Here is a 20,475-nt window from a genome sequence, read left to right on the forward strand (position 1 = left end):
ATGATTGAGTGTAGTCTGGCCCAGGAGTGTGAAGGTGAACGGAAAGGCTCTGGAGCAACGAACCGCCCTTGCTGTCTCTGCCTGGCCGGTTCCCCTCTTTCCACTGGGATTCTCTGCCTCTAACCTTATTACAGGGGCTGAGTCACTGGCTTACTGGTGCTCTTTCATGCTATCCCTAGGAGGGGTGTGTCACCTGAGTGGGTTGAATCACTGATGTGATCTTCTTGTCTGGGTTGGGTTGGCGCCCCCCTTGGGTTGTGCCGTGGCAGAGATCTTTGTGGGCTATACTCGGCCTTGTCTCAGGATGGTAAGTTGGTGGTTGAAGATATCCCTCTAGTGGTGTGGGGGCTGTGCTTTGGCAAAGTGGGTGGGGTTATATCCTTCCTGTTTGGCCCTGTCTGGGGGTGTCATCGGATGGGGCCACAGTGTCTCCTGACCCCTCCGGTCTCAGCCTCCAGTATTTATGCTGCAGTAGTGTGTGTTGGGGGGCTAGGGTCAGTTTGTTATATCTGGAGTAATTCTCCTGTCCTATCCGGTGTCCTGTGTGAATTGAAGTATGCTCTCTCTAATTCTTTCTTTCTTTCTCTCTCTCGGAGGACCTGAGCCCTAGGACCATGCCTCAGGACTACCTGGCATGATGACTCCTTGCTGTCCCCAGTCCACCTGGCCGTGCTGCTACTCCAGTTTCAACTGTTCTGCCTGTGATTATTATTATTTGACCATGCTGGTAATTTATGAACATTTGAACATCTTGGCCATGTTCTGTTATAATCTCCACCCGGCACAGCCAGAAGAGGACTGGCCACCCCACATAGCCTGGTTCCTCTCTAGGTTTCTTCCTAGGTTTTGGCCTTTCTATTGAGTTGTTCCTAGCCACCGTGCTTCTCCACCTGCATTGCTTGCTATTTGGGGTTTTAGGCTGGGTTTCTGTACAGCACTTTGAGATATCAGCTGATGTACGAAGGGCTATATAAACAAATTTGATTTGATTAGTGAGGTCTGACCACACGACAACCTGCCCGCTCAACCTCATTCCCTCCTCAGGACCATCTATGGATACCTTCTCCCATTCCTCATCAACTCAACCCTGACTGCTTCCCCTCGGACTTCAAAATTGCCCGAGTCGATCCCCTTCTCAAGAAATCAACACTCGACTCCTTTCTTTTCTTTCCAAAACACTTGAGCGTGCTGTCGCTGACTAACTCTCTCGCTATTTCTCTCAGAACGATCTTCTTAACCATAACCAGTCAGGCTTCGAGACGGGTCACTCAACCGAGACTGCTCTTCTCTGTGTCATGGAGGCTCTCCGCCAGTGTTGTGTTCGAGACCACCTAAAGTGGGACTGGTTCAAGACAAAGACCGGAGCAAATCGAGTCCGAGTCAAGACCAAGACCGGAGGGGGTGAGAACGAGTCAAGACCGAGACCAGGAGGGAGACAAAGGGTCCGAGACCAAGCCAAGGCTGAGACCAGGAAAATGTGAGTCCAATTCAAGACCATGATTGTAATTTTGTCAAATCATCACCATAGTAAGAGTTTGAAATGTCCAGTATTTCTGTATTCATATTTCAGAACAACATATGGATTCTTTAGACATTAAGAATGGTGAAATGCTGAATGCTGGGGGAAAATAGAGCCACTCTACAAATTATTACTAACCCAAACACAGTGGGGAACATTGAGTGCCTCCTATAATAATACCTCTAATTACATTATTCCTTTCAATGATGTTCTGATTTAATCTATTCAGTTTTTGTTGAAAAGGGTTAACACTGAAGAGAAAAAGAGATCCAATCAGGATTTTTCTTTCGTGGTCTCTGGGGAGATAAATTTGGCTAGCTAAGTCAGCCATTGGCTACCAAAAAATGTATGGAAACTTTTGCCTTCTCAAAGGCCAACAGGTCCTTGCGCAACAGCGAGCAGTAGTTTTCCAGTTTATCCACGGTCTAGTAGGCTAGGTTTGCAGTGGCTGCAGCAGGTGTTATTGAAGAGGAAGTTGTTGCTAATTTGTTAGCTTCTCCCTTTTCAAGAATAACTTTCAACGACAAGCTGAGTTTCAAATGATCATCATCTGGTGAGTGGAAGTGTGTTTTTCATTGCAGGGCGCTTGCTGTTATCCATCTCTTTGAAAATAACTTGTTACATTTAAACTTTAGGTCAGCGGATACTTTGTGTTCTAAACGTGAAATGCTTTTGCAATGGGATGTCAGAGCTGTACATTTCGATTAGGAAATGCTTAGCCTCATGGTTGTGTTTTTGTATTCTTTTGAATAGGCAACTACCACGGTCTTGTAGTGGATGTGAGCTTCGACTGGAAGCCAGTGGAGTGTGAGAAGTAGCGGGGGGGGGGGGGGGGGATATGATAGAACTTCGGAAGGTTGAAGACCAGGTGGGCTGCATCGTTCTGGATAAGATGCAGGGGTTTGCTGCCCGCTCTGTCCAGTTCAAGCTCTTCTCTGTCCTGGCACCCCAATGGTGGAACCAGCTTCCCCCTGAAGCTAGAACAGCAGAGTCCCTGCCCATCTTCCGAAAACATCTGAAACCCTACCTCTTAAAAGATTGCCTTTCATGTACTAACACTCGCACTTAATAGCTACTTTATTAAGGAAAATGTGCTTACAAGGACTGTGATAAGTGGTTGTCCCACCTAGCCATCTTAAGATGAATGCATTAACTGTACGTCTCTCTGGATAAGAGCATCTGCTAAATGACTCAAATGTTAATGAGAGAGAGCGAGATAATGAAGATAAGCAAACTTACACTATTTTCAAGTGCCTCCTAAACAGGAACGTTTGTGAGACACGTGTGTCACCAAGCCTCGTGCTGTAAAAAAAAAGTGAATCCGTTTAATCATAAACCTGGGCGTCTCGTATACATAACGCATATAAAGTTGATGTCGTTCGGTGGTGACAATATAATGTTGCCTGCGATTCTTCTGGAGGTGGCTATCTTTAGTGTCTAAACCCCGTTAGACCATATCTGGGTTCTTATTTCTCAGATTAAGATGTAGATCATGGTTACATGGTGGACTGTGCAAGGCTGATCTCTCTCATTCCTCTGTAAGGAGCTGTGAATCCGCCAGAGGCCCTGGGAAAGGGCTGAGAGGGGCAGAAACACAAGGCTTAAGGGGGTTAGCAGCACAGGGGGCTCGAAAGGGCTAGAAATGAAGGGCTACGGTAGCGGTGGATAGGGCTGTGGAGGGAATCAAAGTGTGTTGAGACGTAGCGACAAGTTAGCCCGTTGTCAGCCCTAACATAACACCACAAAGAAAAAAAAGGACTTTGGGGGGGGGGGGGGGACTGGACTGAGAATGGTAGAAGTAGTCTCTTGGAGCAAATACAGGGCTTGTAGGAGAGACATCAGGGGAGAAACAGGCTGGAGGGGAGCAGACAATAAAAAGTTCAAATCGAGATGATGACCAACCATAATATACATTGTTGGCTGCCACTCAGAGCGGCCTACCGTTATTGTGCTCGTAAGTCGCAACTGTACTCAAAGGAACCTCCCCCATATTCCATACAGCGTGTGTTCGTGTGATGGGACATTTGATTACCTTCCCTATCAATTAGTGATGCATTCTGCAGACGTCTCTCTCTCTTGGATCTGATCCCCGAGGCCCTCTCGCCGTGCGCCGCTCAGCTGTCCGTGTTTGTTCCGTCAGTCACAGGGGGCTCACTTAAGCTGGGTCTTAGCAGATACCCAAGGTCAGAACCACTGTTTGCTGGCTCAAGTCATTTGACTTAAATAGATAGAAGCCCCCTCCCTCCCTCCGCCGATTAATAAATAGAATGACTCAAAACACCATTATTGTGCAGTAAAACCAGGAAATGTAATGAAACTGAACTGAGATCTGGTGTTTGGTGGTTGTTTGAATGTAAACTCAATGTGTATTATGATACATCCAAAGTGGAAACATCCAAAGTGGTTCTGCAATCTGAATAATTGTGTTTTTAAGAGAGGGTTGTGAAACATTTTTGTTTTTTTTTTTAGTGCATGTACAATGCAGCATCAAAACATAAACAATATGTTTTGGCAGACTGTGTCTCTCATACAAAGCTTATGTAAGTTATAATAGAGGTCATGTGTAAAGTCGGCCTTCATCACTGGTTTTCATGTGAGGGAACTGTTCAGAATTCTCCCATTCTGAGGTATGGAGGTGGAGAGAGGGCACTCGTGGAAGGTGTGCCCTCTAGCAAACTCTATAAAAAAGGCACGTTTTCGGGCACCTCCCCTGTATTCGGACACATATTTAACCCCTTATTTTTGTTGGCACCAAACTACCTTCATGCTTCCATTAATTTGAATGGGTAACAAATGAACAAAAGCGGAGAACACCATTGTGTTCATGAGTCTCCCCTTTCCATAGTGGTCATAATAGTTTCTCTAGGCCAAACCGTTCGGACGCTACAGATGTTCTTGTGAGAAGACCGTGGTCTCATGGTCTGACAAATACCGCTGTAGCTCGGCAACCTTCCACCACAGATGCGGAAGGCCGACGCGGTGGATTGAGATGCAAAAAAAGAAGATATCTCTACCTTAAACTGACGGATTTTGATGGGGATTTTTTTAATGTTACTTAGATTCTTAAGGATTTTAACTAAACTTTTTGTAATTTAAGTGCATAAATACTATTTTAATTATGATTAATCACATTGTCTGAAAACATCCCAAATACATAATCTGTACAGATAAAATCTACAATGCAATGCAAAAACAAGTTGACATCGAGTAGGGTGTCTACCAACTCTACCCAGAGGTAGTGAAAACAAACTTGTGATTAAATTAAATTTTCTTATGTTACAAAATACATTTTAACAAGGCAAATGTGATTATTCATGTCCTCAATAATTCAGTGGGGTCTTTCTCTAACATTATATCCAAAAAGTCAGATTTCGTAATTTATCTAGTCTATCCCATAATAAGCACCAAGCACTGTTGACATGGAGGTGCAGGTTACTAGCAACAACTTTTGAGGATTTTACATTTTGTGGTGGTCGTCTTCAAAGTTGTTTACCTGGTTAACAAAAAGCTAAATTACCACGATACGAGTTGAAATAAATGTAAGAGGCTTTGACAATAAAAAGCTTGTATTACACTTAGTGCTCCATTGCCATTTCACAGAGGTACACTTGTTTTTGTAAGAAATCTTCAAAAGAGAACAGGACTTTCTAATTAATATGAGAAACGTATACTAAAATTCTACATGTCATGTCTCAAAATCGATATCCGTCTTACCTCTCTATATATTGTTTTATGTCCTGTGAATTCAACAGGAAAGATGAGTTCATCGGGAAAGTGAGTATGTCAGGTAGCCAGTAGCCTTAATTCTTTCAGAATCCAGCCTAGCTGACATTACTCCATTTTCTGACCACTTTTTTCCTCTGGCCTCCATCGATTTAATCACCATAATTCTGACTGTCCCACAAGGGTTAACACTCCAATAACTTTTGAACAGATTCCCTCTCTCCACTGGGATTCTCTGCCTCTAACCCTATTACGGGGGCTGAGTCACTGGCTTACTGGTGCTCTTCCATACTGTCCCTAGGATGGGTGCGTCACTTGAGTGGGTTGAGTCACTGACGTGATCTTCCTGTCCGGGTTGGCGCCCCCCTCGGGTTCGTGGGGGAGATCTTCGTGGGCTATACTCGGCCTTGTCTCAGGGTAGTAAGTTGGTGGTTGAAGATATCCCTCTAGTGGTGTGGGGGCTGTGCTTTGGCAAAGTGGGTGAGGTTATATCCTGCCTGTTTCACCCTGTCCGGAGGAGGTATCGTCGGACGGGGCCACACTGTCTCAACCTCCAGTATTTATGCTGCAATAGTTTATGTGTCGGGGGGCTAGGGTCAGTCTGTTATATCTGGAGTATTTCTCCTGTCTTATCTGGTGTCCTGTGTGAATTTAAGTATGCGCCCTCTAATTCTCTCTTTCTCCTTCTCTCTCTCCGAGGACCTAAGCCCTAGGACCATGCCTCAGGACTACCTGGCCTGATGACTCCTTGCTGTCCACAGGTGCTGACCTGTTGCACCCTCTACAACCACTGTGATTATTATTATCTGACCCTGCTGGTCATCTATGAACATTTGAACATCTTGGCCATGAACTGTTATAATCTCCAACCGGCACAGCCAGAAGAGGACTGGCCACCCCTCAGAGCCTGGTTCCTCTCTAGGTTTCTTCCTAGGTTCCGTCCTTTCTATGGAGTTTCTCCTAGCCACCGTGCTTCTACATCTGCAATGCTTGCTGTTTGGGGTTTTAGGCTGGGTTTCTGTACAGCACTTTGACATCGGCTGATGTAAAAAGGGCTTTATAAATCAATTTGATTATGATCGAGACATTAGTTTTGGACCATTGGTTTTCTTAGAGAATTACATACACAATTAACATATTATTTGACCATTGGTCAAAAGATGAGCTTTTAAATGGACAACCTACATTGAGGTAAAAAATGTGTTCTTTATGAATTTACCTAATTATGCTTCCCGTTACTTTAGAAAAAAATATATTGTAAATTTGTTTTGTTTGTTTTGCTTTTTATGCGCTTTGAGATTTTTTTATATATTGTTTTACCCCTTTTTCATGGTATCCAATTGGTAGTCTTGTTCCATCGCTGCAACTCCCGTACGGACTCGAGACGCCCGCTTAACCCGGAAGCCAGCTGCACCAATGTCTCTGAGGAAACACCGTACACCTGACGACCATATCAGCGTGCATTGCGCCCGGCCCACCACAGGAGTGGCTAGTGCGCGATGGGACAAGAACATCCCTGCCGGCCAAACCCTCCCCTAACCCGGACTACGCTGGGCCAGAGCCTGGACTTGAACCAAGATCTCTAGTGGCACAGCTAGTACTGTGATGCAGTGCCTTAGACCAGTGCGCCACTCGGGAGGCCCGCGCTTTGAGCATTATACAGCTCACTTTGAGCAAATTCTGGATTTTTTGACAGCCCTAATAGTAATGATCTGGTATATTGTAATATATTGTAATATGATTACGGGATTCGTAGAGGGACACTACTGATAGTGGTTGGCTTAGATGCCTTGGTATTGCATGGAACCACAAGTGGTGGCTAAGGCAATCCACTCCACCTATGATGGGGTGCAGGATGGGAGGCCCTGTCCCGGTCTTTACTCATCTTCCAGAACAAGGACATGCAGATGAGCTGTTAGCAGCTGATCACACAAGCACAATATTTGCGGCGTGAGGCCAAATGCATTTCCTCTCTCTGGTGGTTATTAATAGAATCAAGCGGAAATGGCTATTCTCATCCCGACGAGCTAACAAAAGCACTGGGTACTCGCGCCAACACTAATATGGCTTTTTTTGTGTCTCACACCCCCTCAACCCCCATCCAAGTCCCCTGCTGCCTATGGCTGCTGTGTCTTCCAGACCAACAGCATATACTGTAACTTAGACACTACACTGTTAAAATGAAGTGCATTTTTTTAACACTAATTCTAGTGGCAACTGAGCTGCCACCACCTTAAGGGAGACGAGACCTTAACTTTAACTGAAGTATTGAAACACTTGGTTGTGAAGCTATTGGGACAGATTTAAGGTGTACTGAAACATTCATCCTGAGGTGTTCTGAAACATGACACGGTATGTTGAAACATCACATAATCAAGAGTTGTGCCACACCTTGCCAAAGACTGGAGAACTAACCCAGAAAAGGTTGAAAACACCATTCCAAATACTGTACTGTAAATTGGAGTGCCTCCTCTTATTGTACAGTGGTTCTTCCTTTAAAAGTTGCAGCGTACTGCAGCACAGCATGCAGGGCGCCGCAGAAATCTATGGCACGTTATTTAACTGTCAGCCATTGTTGCCAGAATGACGCAATTTACCACAATCTGCCACCATCTACCACAAACGGTCACGGCATAAGCGCAAAACTTTTAAAGGAAGAACCACTGTATATTCCCTACTCTCATATGGTTTGTTGATTAACTCCTCATTAGTAATTCCAAAAGGTCAAATGTATTTTTACTCGTTACGTGGTGGTCCCGTTCTGTGAGCTTGCGTGGCCTACCAGTTCACGGCTGAGCCTTTGTTGCTCCTAGACGCTTCCACTTCACAATAACAGCACTTACAGTTGACCAGGGCAGCTCTAGGCAGGGCAGAAATTTGACAAACTGACTTGTTGGAAAGGAGGCATCATATGACGGTGCCACGTTGAAAGTCACAGCTCTTCAGTAAGTCCATTCTACTGGTTGTCTATGGAGATTGCATGGCTGTGTGCTCTATTTCATACACCTGTCAGCAACGGGTGTGGCTGAATATAGCCGAATCCACTAATTTGAAGGGGTGCCCACATACTTTTGGCCATGTAGTGTGTCTGTTCTTGGTGTCTCTAGAGGGCCAAAAATAGACTCTCCATCAGCTGTGTGCACAATATCTCCTGGATTGACTGAGCATTACAATACTATAATCGTTAGGTCTGCAGAGATTTCGAATAACTGTTACGGAGATTTACAAGTTGACAGTAGTGACAGATGTTCACAGTTGGGGACCGCGTGTGTTGTTGAGAGGCATTATCTAGGATCTCTAGAATGTTCACTATACTTAAAAGATTTATTGTGCCCTCACATTAAATATCTATTTATACTTCCATACAACCCTAATTAAAGGGATAGTCTTTACGTAACCAGATAAGACAGTGTCTGTCCTATATTTGAGAGATATAAGTAAGCTCTGGAAACAAAATACATGTATTACCCGTATACATGTGTAAATTCCCTATTCACTTCCATACATTTTTCAGTCTGGTACTAGGTTACCTTCAGACGAGTCTTGTGAGGCTTGAGCGTCGTAGAGCAAAAACAACTGATATGTACATATTTGAGAACATCTCACCTTTCCATAGTGAGTCCTAACATAGTTTCTTGCCCAAACCATTTGTACTCTGTGGACGTTTCCATGAAAACCAATTTTTCGGGAACGTTTCCTGGTCTGACAAACACCACTGTAGCTCTGCCACCTTCCACCGCAGGTGCGGGAGGCCGACATCGGCGGATACGGTGGGTTGAGACGCTGGTATCTCTAGCATAAACAGACCGATTTTGAAGGGGATTTAATTTATCACGCAAATTAGATTCCCACACAGGAGTGGGCATCGACTCTATGGTGAAACAGCTACGCCCGTTTGTGATATTACAAAGAAGTTAATGAAAACAACAAACTTTTTCCCCCTCTGACATTGCACATGCAATAGAAGAGCACAATATGCACTGCAAATTTTTTGGACCATGTTCCGCGACCCTCCTGTGCTCGGTAACAAAAACAATAAGAATGTTGGCGGGACGTCCGTGGTGCTATTTCCCACTACCGCAGCTTTAAGGATGAGGGTTAGGTTTAGGGATTAGGGTTACAGTTGGGTGTCTGCTGCACTCACCACCAGGTTTCCGATGACCATGACCATCATGAAGACCACCAGGCACATCCCGGCTCCGGCCACCTCCATACAGTCCCACATGGTCTCGATCCACTCCCCGCACAGGATGCGAAACACGATGAGGAATGAGTGGAAGAAGTCGTGCATGTGCCAGCGTGGCAACTCGCAGTCGGTGGCAATCTTACACACGCATTCCTTGTAGCTCTTGCCAAAGAGCTGCATGCCCACCACGGCGAAGATGAAGACGATGATGGCCAGCACCAAGGTCAGGTTGCCCAGAGCGCCCACAGAGTTGCCAATAATCTTGATCAGCATGTTGAGCGTGGGCCACGACTTGGCTAGTTTGAAGACACGCAGCTGCCTCCAACACATAGTACATTAACAGACAGACAACACACAAATTGCATTTTTCATGGCTTGATGTGCTCTTGATGCAAGTTCCATTGTTGTACATTGGCCCTGTAAACTAAATGAGTACAATAAAGTTAATCTACGAATACTATTTCACAGAGATGAATTGACTGGAAATCAGTGTGTCTTACCAAACGGAAAGACCTGAGAACGGACAGGCCTTGGACATTGGCTAGACCTAACTCCACCAGACTGAACGTGACAATGATACTGTCGAAAATGTTCCAGCCGACCTGGAAGTAGTAATACGGATCCATGGCGCAAAGCTTGAAGACCATCTCTGCTGTGAAGATCCCAGTGAAAACCTAGAGGGGGATTCATATCAGAAATACAAACAAGTTGTCATTTGGATACATCATGTCAAATACCATAACTCGGATGTTAAGAAATGTTCTCATCAACATAAGACTAAGTAATATCCGATTCAAGCGAACAAAATGACACCTGAAATTATATGTCACGCAGTTATAATAAGGAAGCGAGAGTAGCAATGCAAGTTTGAGCTAGCAATACAGCTAGCTTTACACACCTAACATCTACCTCTAAACTAGCCCTTTAAAAGTTGTTACCAGGTTCCCCACGGAGAGCATGTGGTCAAACTCTGGGCTCATGGGGTAGTGCTCCATGGCCATGAAGAGGGTGTTGAGCACGATGCAGATGGTGATGCCTAGGTCCACGAAGGGGTCCATCACAATAAAGAGCAACCACTTCTTCAACCATACCCAGGGCACGCAACAGTCCCACTTCAGGAAGATGTCGGCAAACTTGTACCAGCCGGGTGGACAAGGCTTCTGGGCATCTTCCAGCTCTATTAGAAAGAGAGTTTAGATGACCAGTTCAATAATAATGTTCAATAGAAACATAATAACAAACAAACATTTTTTAAATGATTTGGAATTATGGCTGAAAACTCTACAATTCATCCCTCTTGCCGTTGTTATGAAGTTAAAAAAAAGACAACGAAACAAAGTTACCCAAGACTACTAAGACACCCCTAGAATATTGATCTGGCATTCGAGCAAAATGTCCTGCTCTAAAAAGTGACAGGAGGGGATGAGTGGATATGATTGACAGATTTAGGGACATTTGTCATTCTTTGCCCTAGTTCAACGCTCTTTGATTTTAAGAACGTGCATTGGTGACATTCATGTGTCGTTAAATGTGTATAAATATGGGCAATCTGTCTGTTCTAAACAAAAACAACAAGTAAATGAAATGCAACGGTGGGTAACACCAGAATTCATGCCCGTGGTGCCAGCCCGCCCTGGAAGGCTGAAATAGCTCAAGCTTAGCACCAAGAGGGCATGCAACTGTACATTAACAGGGTTCTCTCCCCCCTCACTCACTCACACACACACACACAATGTGATTGGCTGCTCTGTGTGTGACAAGACTTCAGACAATGCTACTGTAATGAAAGGTGGGGGGTCAGAAGGCCATGTCTACAACCACCATGATAAGCTAGGCAATTACACTTCACATTAGAGCGAAGACTGCATCCACTCCCAACTAAGCCTAGTGTATTTCTAAACTTGCCTGAGGGACTTGACATGTCTCCTACTGTGGATGGTTATGTTTGTCTCACAGGCAAGAAACAGACCAATGACACAGTACATTTCATGGCATATATATATATATATATATATATATATAGCCCTTTATGTACATACACACTGCTCAAAAAAATACAGGGAACACTAAAATAACACATCCTAGATCTGAATGAATGAAATATTCTTATTAAATACTTTTTTCTTTATATAGTTGAATGTGCTGACAACAAAATCACACAAAAATGATCAATGGAAATCAAATCAAATTTATCAACCCATGGAGGTCTGGAGTGACACTCAAAATTAAAGTGGAAAACCACACTACAGGCTGATCCAACTTTGATGTAATGTCCTTAAAACAAGTCAAAATGAGGCTCAGTAGTGTGTGTGGACTCCACGTGCCTGTATGACCTCCCTACAACGCCTGGGCATGCTCCTGATGAGGTGGCGGATGGTCTCCTGAGGGATCTCCTCCCAGACCTGGACTAAAGCATCCGCCAACTCCTGGACAGTCTGTGGTGCAACGTGGTGTTGGTGGATGGAGCGAGACATGATGTCCCAGATGTGCTCAATTGGATTCAGGTCTGGGGAACGGGCGGGCCAGTCCATAGCACATCTTGCAGGAACTGCTGACACACTCCAGCCACATGAGGTCTAGCATTGTCTTGCATTAGGAGGAACCCAGGGCCAACCGCACCAGCATATGGTCTCACAAGGGGTCTGAGGATCTCATCTCGGTACCTAATGGCAGTCAGGCTACCTCTGGCGAGCACATGGAGGGCTGTGTGGCCCCCCAAAGAAATGCCACCCCACACCATGACTGACCCACCGCCAAACCGGTCATGCTGGAGGATGTTGCAGGCAGCAGAACGTTCTCCACGGCGTCTCCAGACTCTGTCACGTGCTCAGTGTGAACCTGCTTTCATCTGTGAAGAGCACAGGGCGCCAGTGGCGAATTTGCCAATCTTGGTGTTCTCTGGTAAGCACAACCCCCACCTGTGGACGTCGGGCCCTCATACCACCCTCACGGAGTCTGTTTCTGACCGTTTGAGCAGACACATGCACATTTGTGGCCTGCTGGAGGTCATTTTGCAGGGCTCTGGCAGTGCTCCTCCTGCTCCTCCTTGCACAAAGGCGAAGGTAGCGGTCCTGCTGCTGGGTTGTTGCCCTCCTACGGCCTCCTCCACGTCTCCTGATGTACTGGCCTGTCTCCTGGTAGCGCCTCCATGCTCTGGACACTACGCTGAGAGACACAGCAAACCTTCTTGCCACAGCTCGCATTGATGTGCCTTCCTGGATGAGCTGCACTACTTGAGCCACATGTGTGGGTTGTAGACTCCGTCTCATGCTACCACTAGAGTGAAAGCACCGCCATTGGGGGTGTCTTGCTAATTGCCTATAATTTCCTCCTGTTGTCTATTCCATTTGCACAACAGCATGTGAAATTTATTGTCGATCAGTGTTGCTTCCTAAGTGGACAATTTGATTTCACAGAAGTGTGATTGACTTGGAGTTACGTTGTGTTGTTTAAGTGTTCCCTTTATTTTTTTGAGCAGTGTATATATATATGATAGTAGTTGAAGTTGACAAAAAACAAATATTTGTATGCATTATGAATGGATCTATAGGGACATTTTTTTCTGAAAATACACTGAACAAAATATAAACGCAACATGTAAAGTGTTGATCCCATGTTCCATGAGCTGAAAGAAGATCCCAGAGATTCTCCATACACACAAAACGATTATTTCTGAAATTTTGTGCACAAATTTGTTCACATTCCTGTTTGTGAGCATTCGATCCTTTGTCAAGATAATTCATCCACCTGACAGGTGTGGCATATCAAGAAGCTGAGTAAACAGCACCTTGTGCTGGGGACAATAAAAGGCTGCACTAAAAAGTGCAGTTTTGTCACAACACAATGCCACAGATGTCTCAAGTTGAGGGAATGTGCAATTGTCATGATGACTGCAGAATGTTCACCAGAGCAGTTGCTAGAGAATTCAATTTTAATGTGTCAACCATAAGCCACCACCTCCAACTTCGTTTTAGAGAATTTGGCAGGACATCCAACCGGCCTCACAACCGGAGACCACGTGTAACCATGCTAGGACAGGACCTCCACATCTTCACCTGCGGCATCCCATTTAATGGGGAAAAACTCTTTCTGATTGGCTTCTCTCCCAGGCCCATCCATGGCGGCGCCCCTGTCTAGTCATGTGAAATCCATAGATTAGGGCCTAATGAATTTATTTCAACTGACTCATTTCCTTTTATGAACTGTAACTCAGCAAAATATTTTAAATTGTTGTATGTTGCGTTTATATTTTTGTTCAGAATACAGTTATCAATGCAGGGCTGCATTTTACTCTCTTCCCAAATAAATCCTGGATTAAAATGATATCATTGTCATTGTTGATGATATCACAATGGTAATACTATCATTCAAGAATCATCGTCATCATTATCAGCATTTTCACCATTGTTGTCGTCATAATCATGACCATCACTATGTGTCGCTCTCTTACCCTCCATGACGGTGGTGAGAACACTAACAGCACTCGCCGATCTGTTCTTCAGGCCTGGCTGCTCCAGATGGAACATGCTGTCCTCTTTGAGCTCGTCCTCTGGAACCGACTGGGGGGGTGAAGTCTCATCATCACTGGCCACTAAACATCTTACATGCTGTCTACACCGCGTGCGCAAGCATTACAAAATAAATGTACACATACATGTTATTTAATCATTGCACCCACACCACTAGCGTGCGTTAGCGAGCGTCTGCGTAGCCGGGCGCTAAAATAGAACTTGGTTCTATTTGTGACGCTCAACGCGCTGCAAGTCCTGACTCCCAAATCTCCTCATTGGTTTTTAGGAGCATATACCCATGTGGGTGATTGAAAGATGAACCAAGGTCCACACTCCAGTCGGTTGTAGCAATGCACCTTAAATTTGGTTGCCAGGAAGGAGGAGAGATGACGAGAAAGGAATTCCGTTGACCGTTTTATCTGTGGATTAATTGTCGAAGTAGAGGACCTTGTGCATTTCAGGTAAAATAACAACCCAATGTTTATATCCCAGGACAAATTAGTTAGCAACAGCAAGCAAGCTAGCTAAATTCGCCATAAATGTTTAACGGTTTTCGACCTGGCCCCAAATTAATATAATTGGTTCAGAGTTTGTTTTAATATTTAAAAATATAATTTGTTTTACCAGACCACATGACCACACGTATACATACGGTCTAGTAAGCATGTTAGGTGTCACTGAACTCTTACGATAGAAGGGTTGTGTATACAAGACAAACAAAGACCAATAGCCAAAACAACCTGCGTTTGATGTGAATTTGTAAAAGAATGAGACAAAACAAACTGCACTCCCACCACTGTGGACCCATTCTGACCTATAAACGTTGACCTGATAAGATAAACATTAGCAAGGAGACGTCACACTGACCTCCGACTCAGAGGACACTGGAACGATGGCCAGACGGGGCACGATTCTCCCATTACAGTCCTTGATAACATCATCCCCGAGGCTCTGCTCGTCATCCGCAGAGCCCCCGTATGACCCAGAGTGATGACTAAGCTCTTTCCGACTTGTCAGGGTCGCCTGACTTCCAGCAGCAGCATCAGCTTGCTCCTGTGAAACACCAATGATAAAATGGATCAGTTACCGGACAGGCCGTGGTGGAAACATTTGCACACACAAAATGCAGTCAAAAAGTTGAACTGAATATGATTTAATTTACCTTGGATATTGCAGCCCATTTGTGTAGCCTATTAGCCAAACAAAACAATACATAGTGGCTGAATTTATCCTCAAGCAAAAAAACATTTCCTAATTGTTAGGCTATTTTAAGTGTAATTTTTATAAAACCTTTGTAGTAGCTAAATGGTATATAGTTAAAGATAGGAGGCTAGACTGCATGATGAAACAATCCCTAGTAAGCTAGTGTTTTGAGGGTGGACTAAATTTCTGTCCAAGCTGGTAGAGTGAGGTGGGCTCATGTCATGCAGGTTCAGGTAGGCTAAACAGGACAGTTGTATATTCAACAAAATCTATTGGTAGTTGATTAGGGGTGAACTTTGACCTTGCAGGATCCATAGAAATCTTGTTACGCCAGTGAGGGCTGCATGATATGGGCAAAAATTTGAATTGCTATAATTTTTTTCAAATTGCTACCAAATATTGCGATTTGACTTGGATAAGTAAACTATACATTGAGTGTACAAAACATTCGAAACACCTTCCAAATATTAAGTTGCACCCCCTTTCGCCCTCAGAAAAGCCTCAATTCGTTGGGGCATGGGCTCTACAAGGTGTCAAGTGTTCTGCAGGGATGCTGGCCCATGTTGACTCCAATAATTCCCACAGTTGGCTGGATGTCCTTTGGGTGGTAAACCATTCTTAATACACACAGGAAACTGTTGACCATGAAAAACCCACCAGCGTTGCAGTTCGTGACACATTCAAACCGATGCGCCTGGCACCTACTACCATACCCGGTTTAAAGGGACTTAAATCTGTTGTCTTGCCCATTCACCCTCTGAATGGCACACATACACAATCCATGTCTCAATTGTCTCGAGGCTTAAAAATCCTTATTTAACCTCTCCCCTTCATCTACACTGGTTGAAGTGGATTCAATAAGTGACATCAATAAGGGATCCTAGCTTTCAACTGGATTTACCTGTCATGGAAAGAGCAGGTGTTCTAAATGTTTTGTATACTCAGTGTAGCTCAGAACATAGAAATATCATGATTTATGTTAAAACGCAAAGTGGAAAGCAGTATTGCTCTTGTTTGGAACAATCTCTTGACTGCATTTGACCTAACAGAAAAGCATGCAAACGTATAGTGAATATAAGTGAATCTAACAGCGAGGAGGAGGAATTGTGCTGTTTAAGTGACAGGGGGCATGGCTTGGTGTGTGTGGGAACAAGCCACAAGAGGAGAGAGGAAGAGAGAGACGAAAAAGAGTAAACTATTTTTAATTTACACGCTGCTGAGTGGTGTTTCAAAACATTCCGATATGGACATCTCTTGCGATATGGATATTGGGTAAACCGATTTGAATTCAGTCACTTTTCGACAGCACCCCTTTTGATTGGAACGAAAACTTCCATACATACTGTATTTGCCTATTGTAGAAGTGCTCAAGAGACAAAAGTGCTCAAAGTTGACCTGTTTTGCATGCCCCACCATACCATGAAACATCCATGTCTTTAACACTGGAAAAGATAAACGGTTGAGATTGATACCATTTAAAAGCTTACAAACAGGTTTGTTAAACTATTTAATTTCTTGAAAAAACTTTTTTTTGTACAAATTGTCATTTTACCAGAAAAAACAATAAACTCCTTTTTTTCATATTCACATACAGTATGTTGTAGCTTAGACCCTATTTTACCTCATCTGAGGTTTTTGTGTTGTGCCCGCCATCGTTTGATACACAACATGCTATTCATTACAGATTGGGTGTCATGTTTTGGCTGACTAAAATTGGAATAAAATTGACATTTCAACTTTCAAAATTTAACACAGAGATGGTTGGAGGTTCACACAGAAAACGTTGACTTGAATGGGAATATCTGTTTAAAACTATACTGTTGAACTATTGAAATTATAGAATAGACGTGACTATTTAAGTTGACATTCAACGGTGGGTGGACCGGCGGCCATCTTTGTGGTAGTAAATAAAGATCCAATTTAAATTCAATGGTGTACCAGCTAAATTGCAGTGGTCTGACGGGATAGGTCCATTTCTATGAATTCTACTTCTATGACTGAAAAGACACAGTGTTGTGTTTCAACCAATGGTGAGCACAGCACGACACAAAAACCCCAGCGTGAGTTTACATGCTTTTTGATAATTGACGTTAAAAGGTTCAAATCTGTAATATTTTTTATTGAAACACTTTTATTTAAAAAAATGTATACAATAGTCTGACAACTCTGTAAGCTTTTAAATGATATCAAACTACTTAAGTAGGTTTTGGGGGTATCTGTACTTTACTATTTATATTTTTGACTACTTTTACTTCACTACATATTGTACTTTTTACACCATTCCTTTTTCTTGACACCCAAAAGTACTCGTTATATTTTGAATGCTTAGCATGACAGGAAATTAGTCCAATTCACGCAAGTAATAAACCGAACGTCCCTGGTCATCCCTATTGCCTCTGACCTGGCAGACTCACTAAACACACATGCTTCGTTTGTAAATTATGTCTGAATGTTGGGGTGTCCTCATGGCTTTCCGTAAATAAAAATAAATAAAAAATGGTTCCATCTGGTTTGCTTAATATAAGGAATTTGAAATGGAATATACTTTTACTTTTGATACTTAAGTACAGTGGGGCAAAAAAGTATTTAGTCAGCCACCAATTGTGCAAGTTCTCCCACTTAAAAATATGAGAGAGGCCTGTAATTTTCATCATAGGTACACTTCAAATATGACAGACAAAATTAGAAAAGAAATCCAGAAAATCACATTGTAGGATTTTTTATGAATTTATTTGCAAATTATGGTGGAAAATAAGTATTTGGTCACCTACAAACAAGCAAGATTTCTGGCTCTCACAGACCTGTAACTTCTTCTTTAAGAGGATATGGAGACGCTAGCGTCTCAACTGGCTAATTGCCTGGGGAAATGCAGAGCGCCAAGATTCAAATAAAATTCTATAAAATTCAAACTCATTAAATCACACATGTAAGATACTAAATTAAAGCTACACTCGTTGTGAATCCAGCCAACATGTCAGATTTTTAAAAAAGAAGCTTTTTGGCGAAAGCATGAGAAGCTATTATCTGATAGCATGCACCCATCTGAACCAGTAGTAAACAAAAGAACTAGCGTAGCAGGCGCTACACAAAACGCTGAAATAAAATATAAAACATGCATTACCTTTGACGAGCTTCTTTGTTGGCACTCCGATATGTCCCATAAACATCACAATTGGTCATTTTTTTTCGATTAATTCCGTCCATGTATACCCAAAATGTCCATTTATAAAGCACGTTTGATCCGGAAAAAAACAGCTTGCCAAAACACAACGACACTACAAAACATTTCAAAAGTTGCCTATAAACTTTGCCAAAATATTTCAAACTACTTTTGTAATACAACTTTGGGTATTTTTAAACGTTAATAATCGATCAAATTGTAGACGGGGCAATCTGTATTCAATAGAGCAAGTAAACAAACCATGCACCTTTTTTCGTCTTGCGTAACTCTCAACAGTGTAACGTTGTTCCAGGATGTTCGTTGCACCAATGATTAACTTCAAACAAATTCCAAAGACTGGTGACATCCCGTGGAAGTCGTAGGAACTGTAAAATGGTTGCTATCAAATATATCTTGGCAAAGACAACTGAGGGAACGGTCAGAGGTAAAAAAAAAAAAGAAAAGAAAATCTGAACAGTTATTCCTCAGGGTTTTGCCTGCTACATAAGTTCTGTTATAGTCACAGCCTACTGGGGTGGCAGTGTAGCCTAGTGGTTAGAGCGTTGGACTAGTAACCAGAAGGTTGCAAGTTCAAACCCCCGAGCTGATAAGGTACAAATCTGTCGTTCTGCCCCTGAACAGGCAGTTAACCCACTGTTCCTAGGCCGTCATTGAAAATAAGAATTTGTTCTTAACTGACTTGCCTGGTTAAATAAAGGTAAAATAAAATACATGATTGAAACAGTTTTAGAAACTTCAGAGTGATTTCTATCCACACCTACATATAATATATTCCTGGCAGCAGGAAGTTGAAATTGTGCACGCCATTTATCCAAAAGTGAAAATGCTGCCCCCTATCCCTAAGAGGTTTTAAGAGGCTCCTCTGTCCTCCACTCGTTACCTGTATTAATGGCACATGTTTGAACTTGTTATCAGTATAAAAGACACCTGTCCACAAACTCAAACAGTCACACTCCAACGCCACTATGGCCAAGACCAAAGAGCTGTCAAAGGACACCAGAAACAAAATTGTAGACCTGCACCAGGCTGGGAAGACTGAATCTGCAATAGGTAAGCAGCTTGGTTTGAAGAAATCAACTGTGGGAGCAATTATTAGGAAATGGAAGACATACACGACCACTGATAATCTCCCTCGATCTGGGGCTCCACGCAAGATCTCACCCCGTGGGGTCAAAATGATCACAAGAATGGTGAGCAAAAATCCCAGAACCACACGGGGGGACCTAGTGAATGACCTGCAGAGAGCTGGGACCAAAGTAACAAAGCCTACCATCAGTAACACACTACGCTGCCAGGGACTCAAATCCTGCAGTGCCAGACGTGTCCCCATGCTTAAGCCAGTACATTTCCAGGCCCGTCTGAAGTTTGCTAGAGAGCATTTGGATGATCCAGAAGAAGATTGGGAGAATGTCATATGGTCAGATGAAACCAAAATATAACTTTTTGGTAAAAACTCAACTCGTTGTGTTTTGAGGACAAAGAATCCTGAGTTGCATCCAAAGAACACCATACCTACTGTGAAGTATGGGGTGGAAACATCATGCTTTGGGGCTGTTTTTCTGCAAAGGGACCAGGACGACTGATCCGTGTAAAGGAAAGAATGAATGGGGCCATGTATCGTTAGATTTTGAGTGAAAACCTCCTTCCATCAGCAAGGGCATTGAAGATGAAACGTGGCTGGGTCTTTCAGCATGACAATGATCCCAAACACACCGCTCAGGCAACGAAGGAGTGGCTTCGTAAGAAGCATTTCAAGGTCCTGGAGTGGCCTAGCCAGTCTCCAGATCTCAACCCCATAGAACATCTTTGGAGGGAGTTGAAAGTCCGTGTTGCCCAGCAACAGCCCCAAAACATCACTGCTCTAGAGGAGATCTGCATGGAGGAATGGGCCAAAATACCAGCAACAGTGTGTGAAAACCTTGTGAAGACTTACAGAAAATGTTTGACCTCTGTCATTGCCAACAAAGGGTATATAACAAGTATTGAGATAAACTTTTGTTATTGACCAAATACTTATTTTCCACCATAATTAAAAATGTGATTTTCTGGATTATGTTTTCTAATTTTGTCTGTCATAGTTGAAGTGTACCTATGATGAAAATTACAGGCCTCTCTCATCTTTTTAAGTGGGAGAACTTGCACAATTGGCGGC

At 43.3% G+C, this 20,475-nt stretch overlaps 1 protein-coding gene across 1 annotated transcript in view; it reads right to left on the reverse strand.

Annotated features, from left to right (window-relative positions):
- scn4aa (sodium channel, voltage-gated, type IV, alpha, a) overlaps positions 1-20,475 on the reverse strand; it is a 38,645-nt gene that overhangs the window by 12,235 nt on the left and 5,935 nt on the right. The window contains exons 8-12 of the mRNA XM_029629611.2: positions 14,807-14,992; positions 13,879-13,987; positions 10,367-10,605; positions 9,929-10,102; positions 9,387-9,743 (exon numbers count right to left, since the gene is read on the reverse strand). Of these exons, the coding sequence (XP_029485471.2) occupies positions 9,387-9,743; positions 9,929-10,102; positions 10,367-10,605; positions 13,879-13,987; positions 14,807-14,992 (1,065 nt within the window). The remainder of the gene's footprint in view (positions 1-9,386; positions 9,744-9,928; positions 10,103-10,366; positions 10,606-13,878; positions 13,988-14,806; positions 14,993-20,475) is intronic.

This window comes from Oncorhynchus nerka, linkage group LG23 (genome assembly GCF_034236695.1).
Source record: "Oncorhynchus nerka isolate Pitt River linkage group LG23, Oner_Uvic_2.0, whole genome shotgun sequence".
NCBI classification, from domain to species: domain Eukaryota; kingdom Metazoa; phylum Chordata; class Actinopteri; order Salmoniformes; family Salmonidae; genus Oncorhynchus; species Oncorhynchus nerka.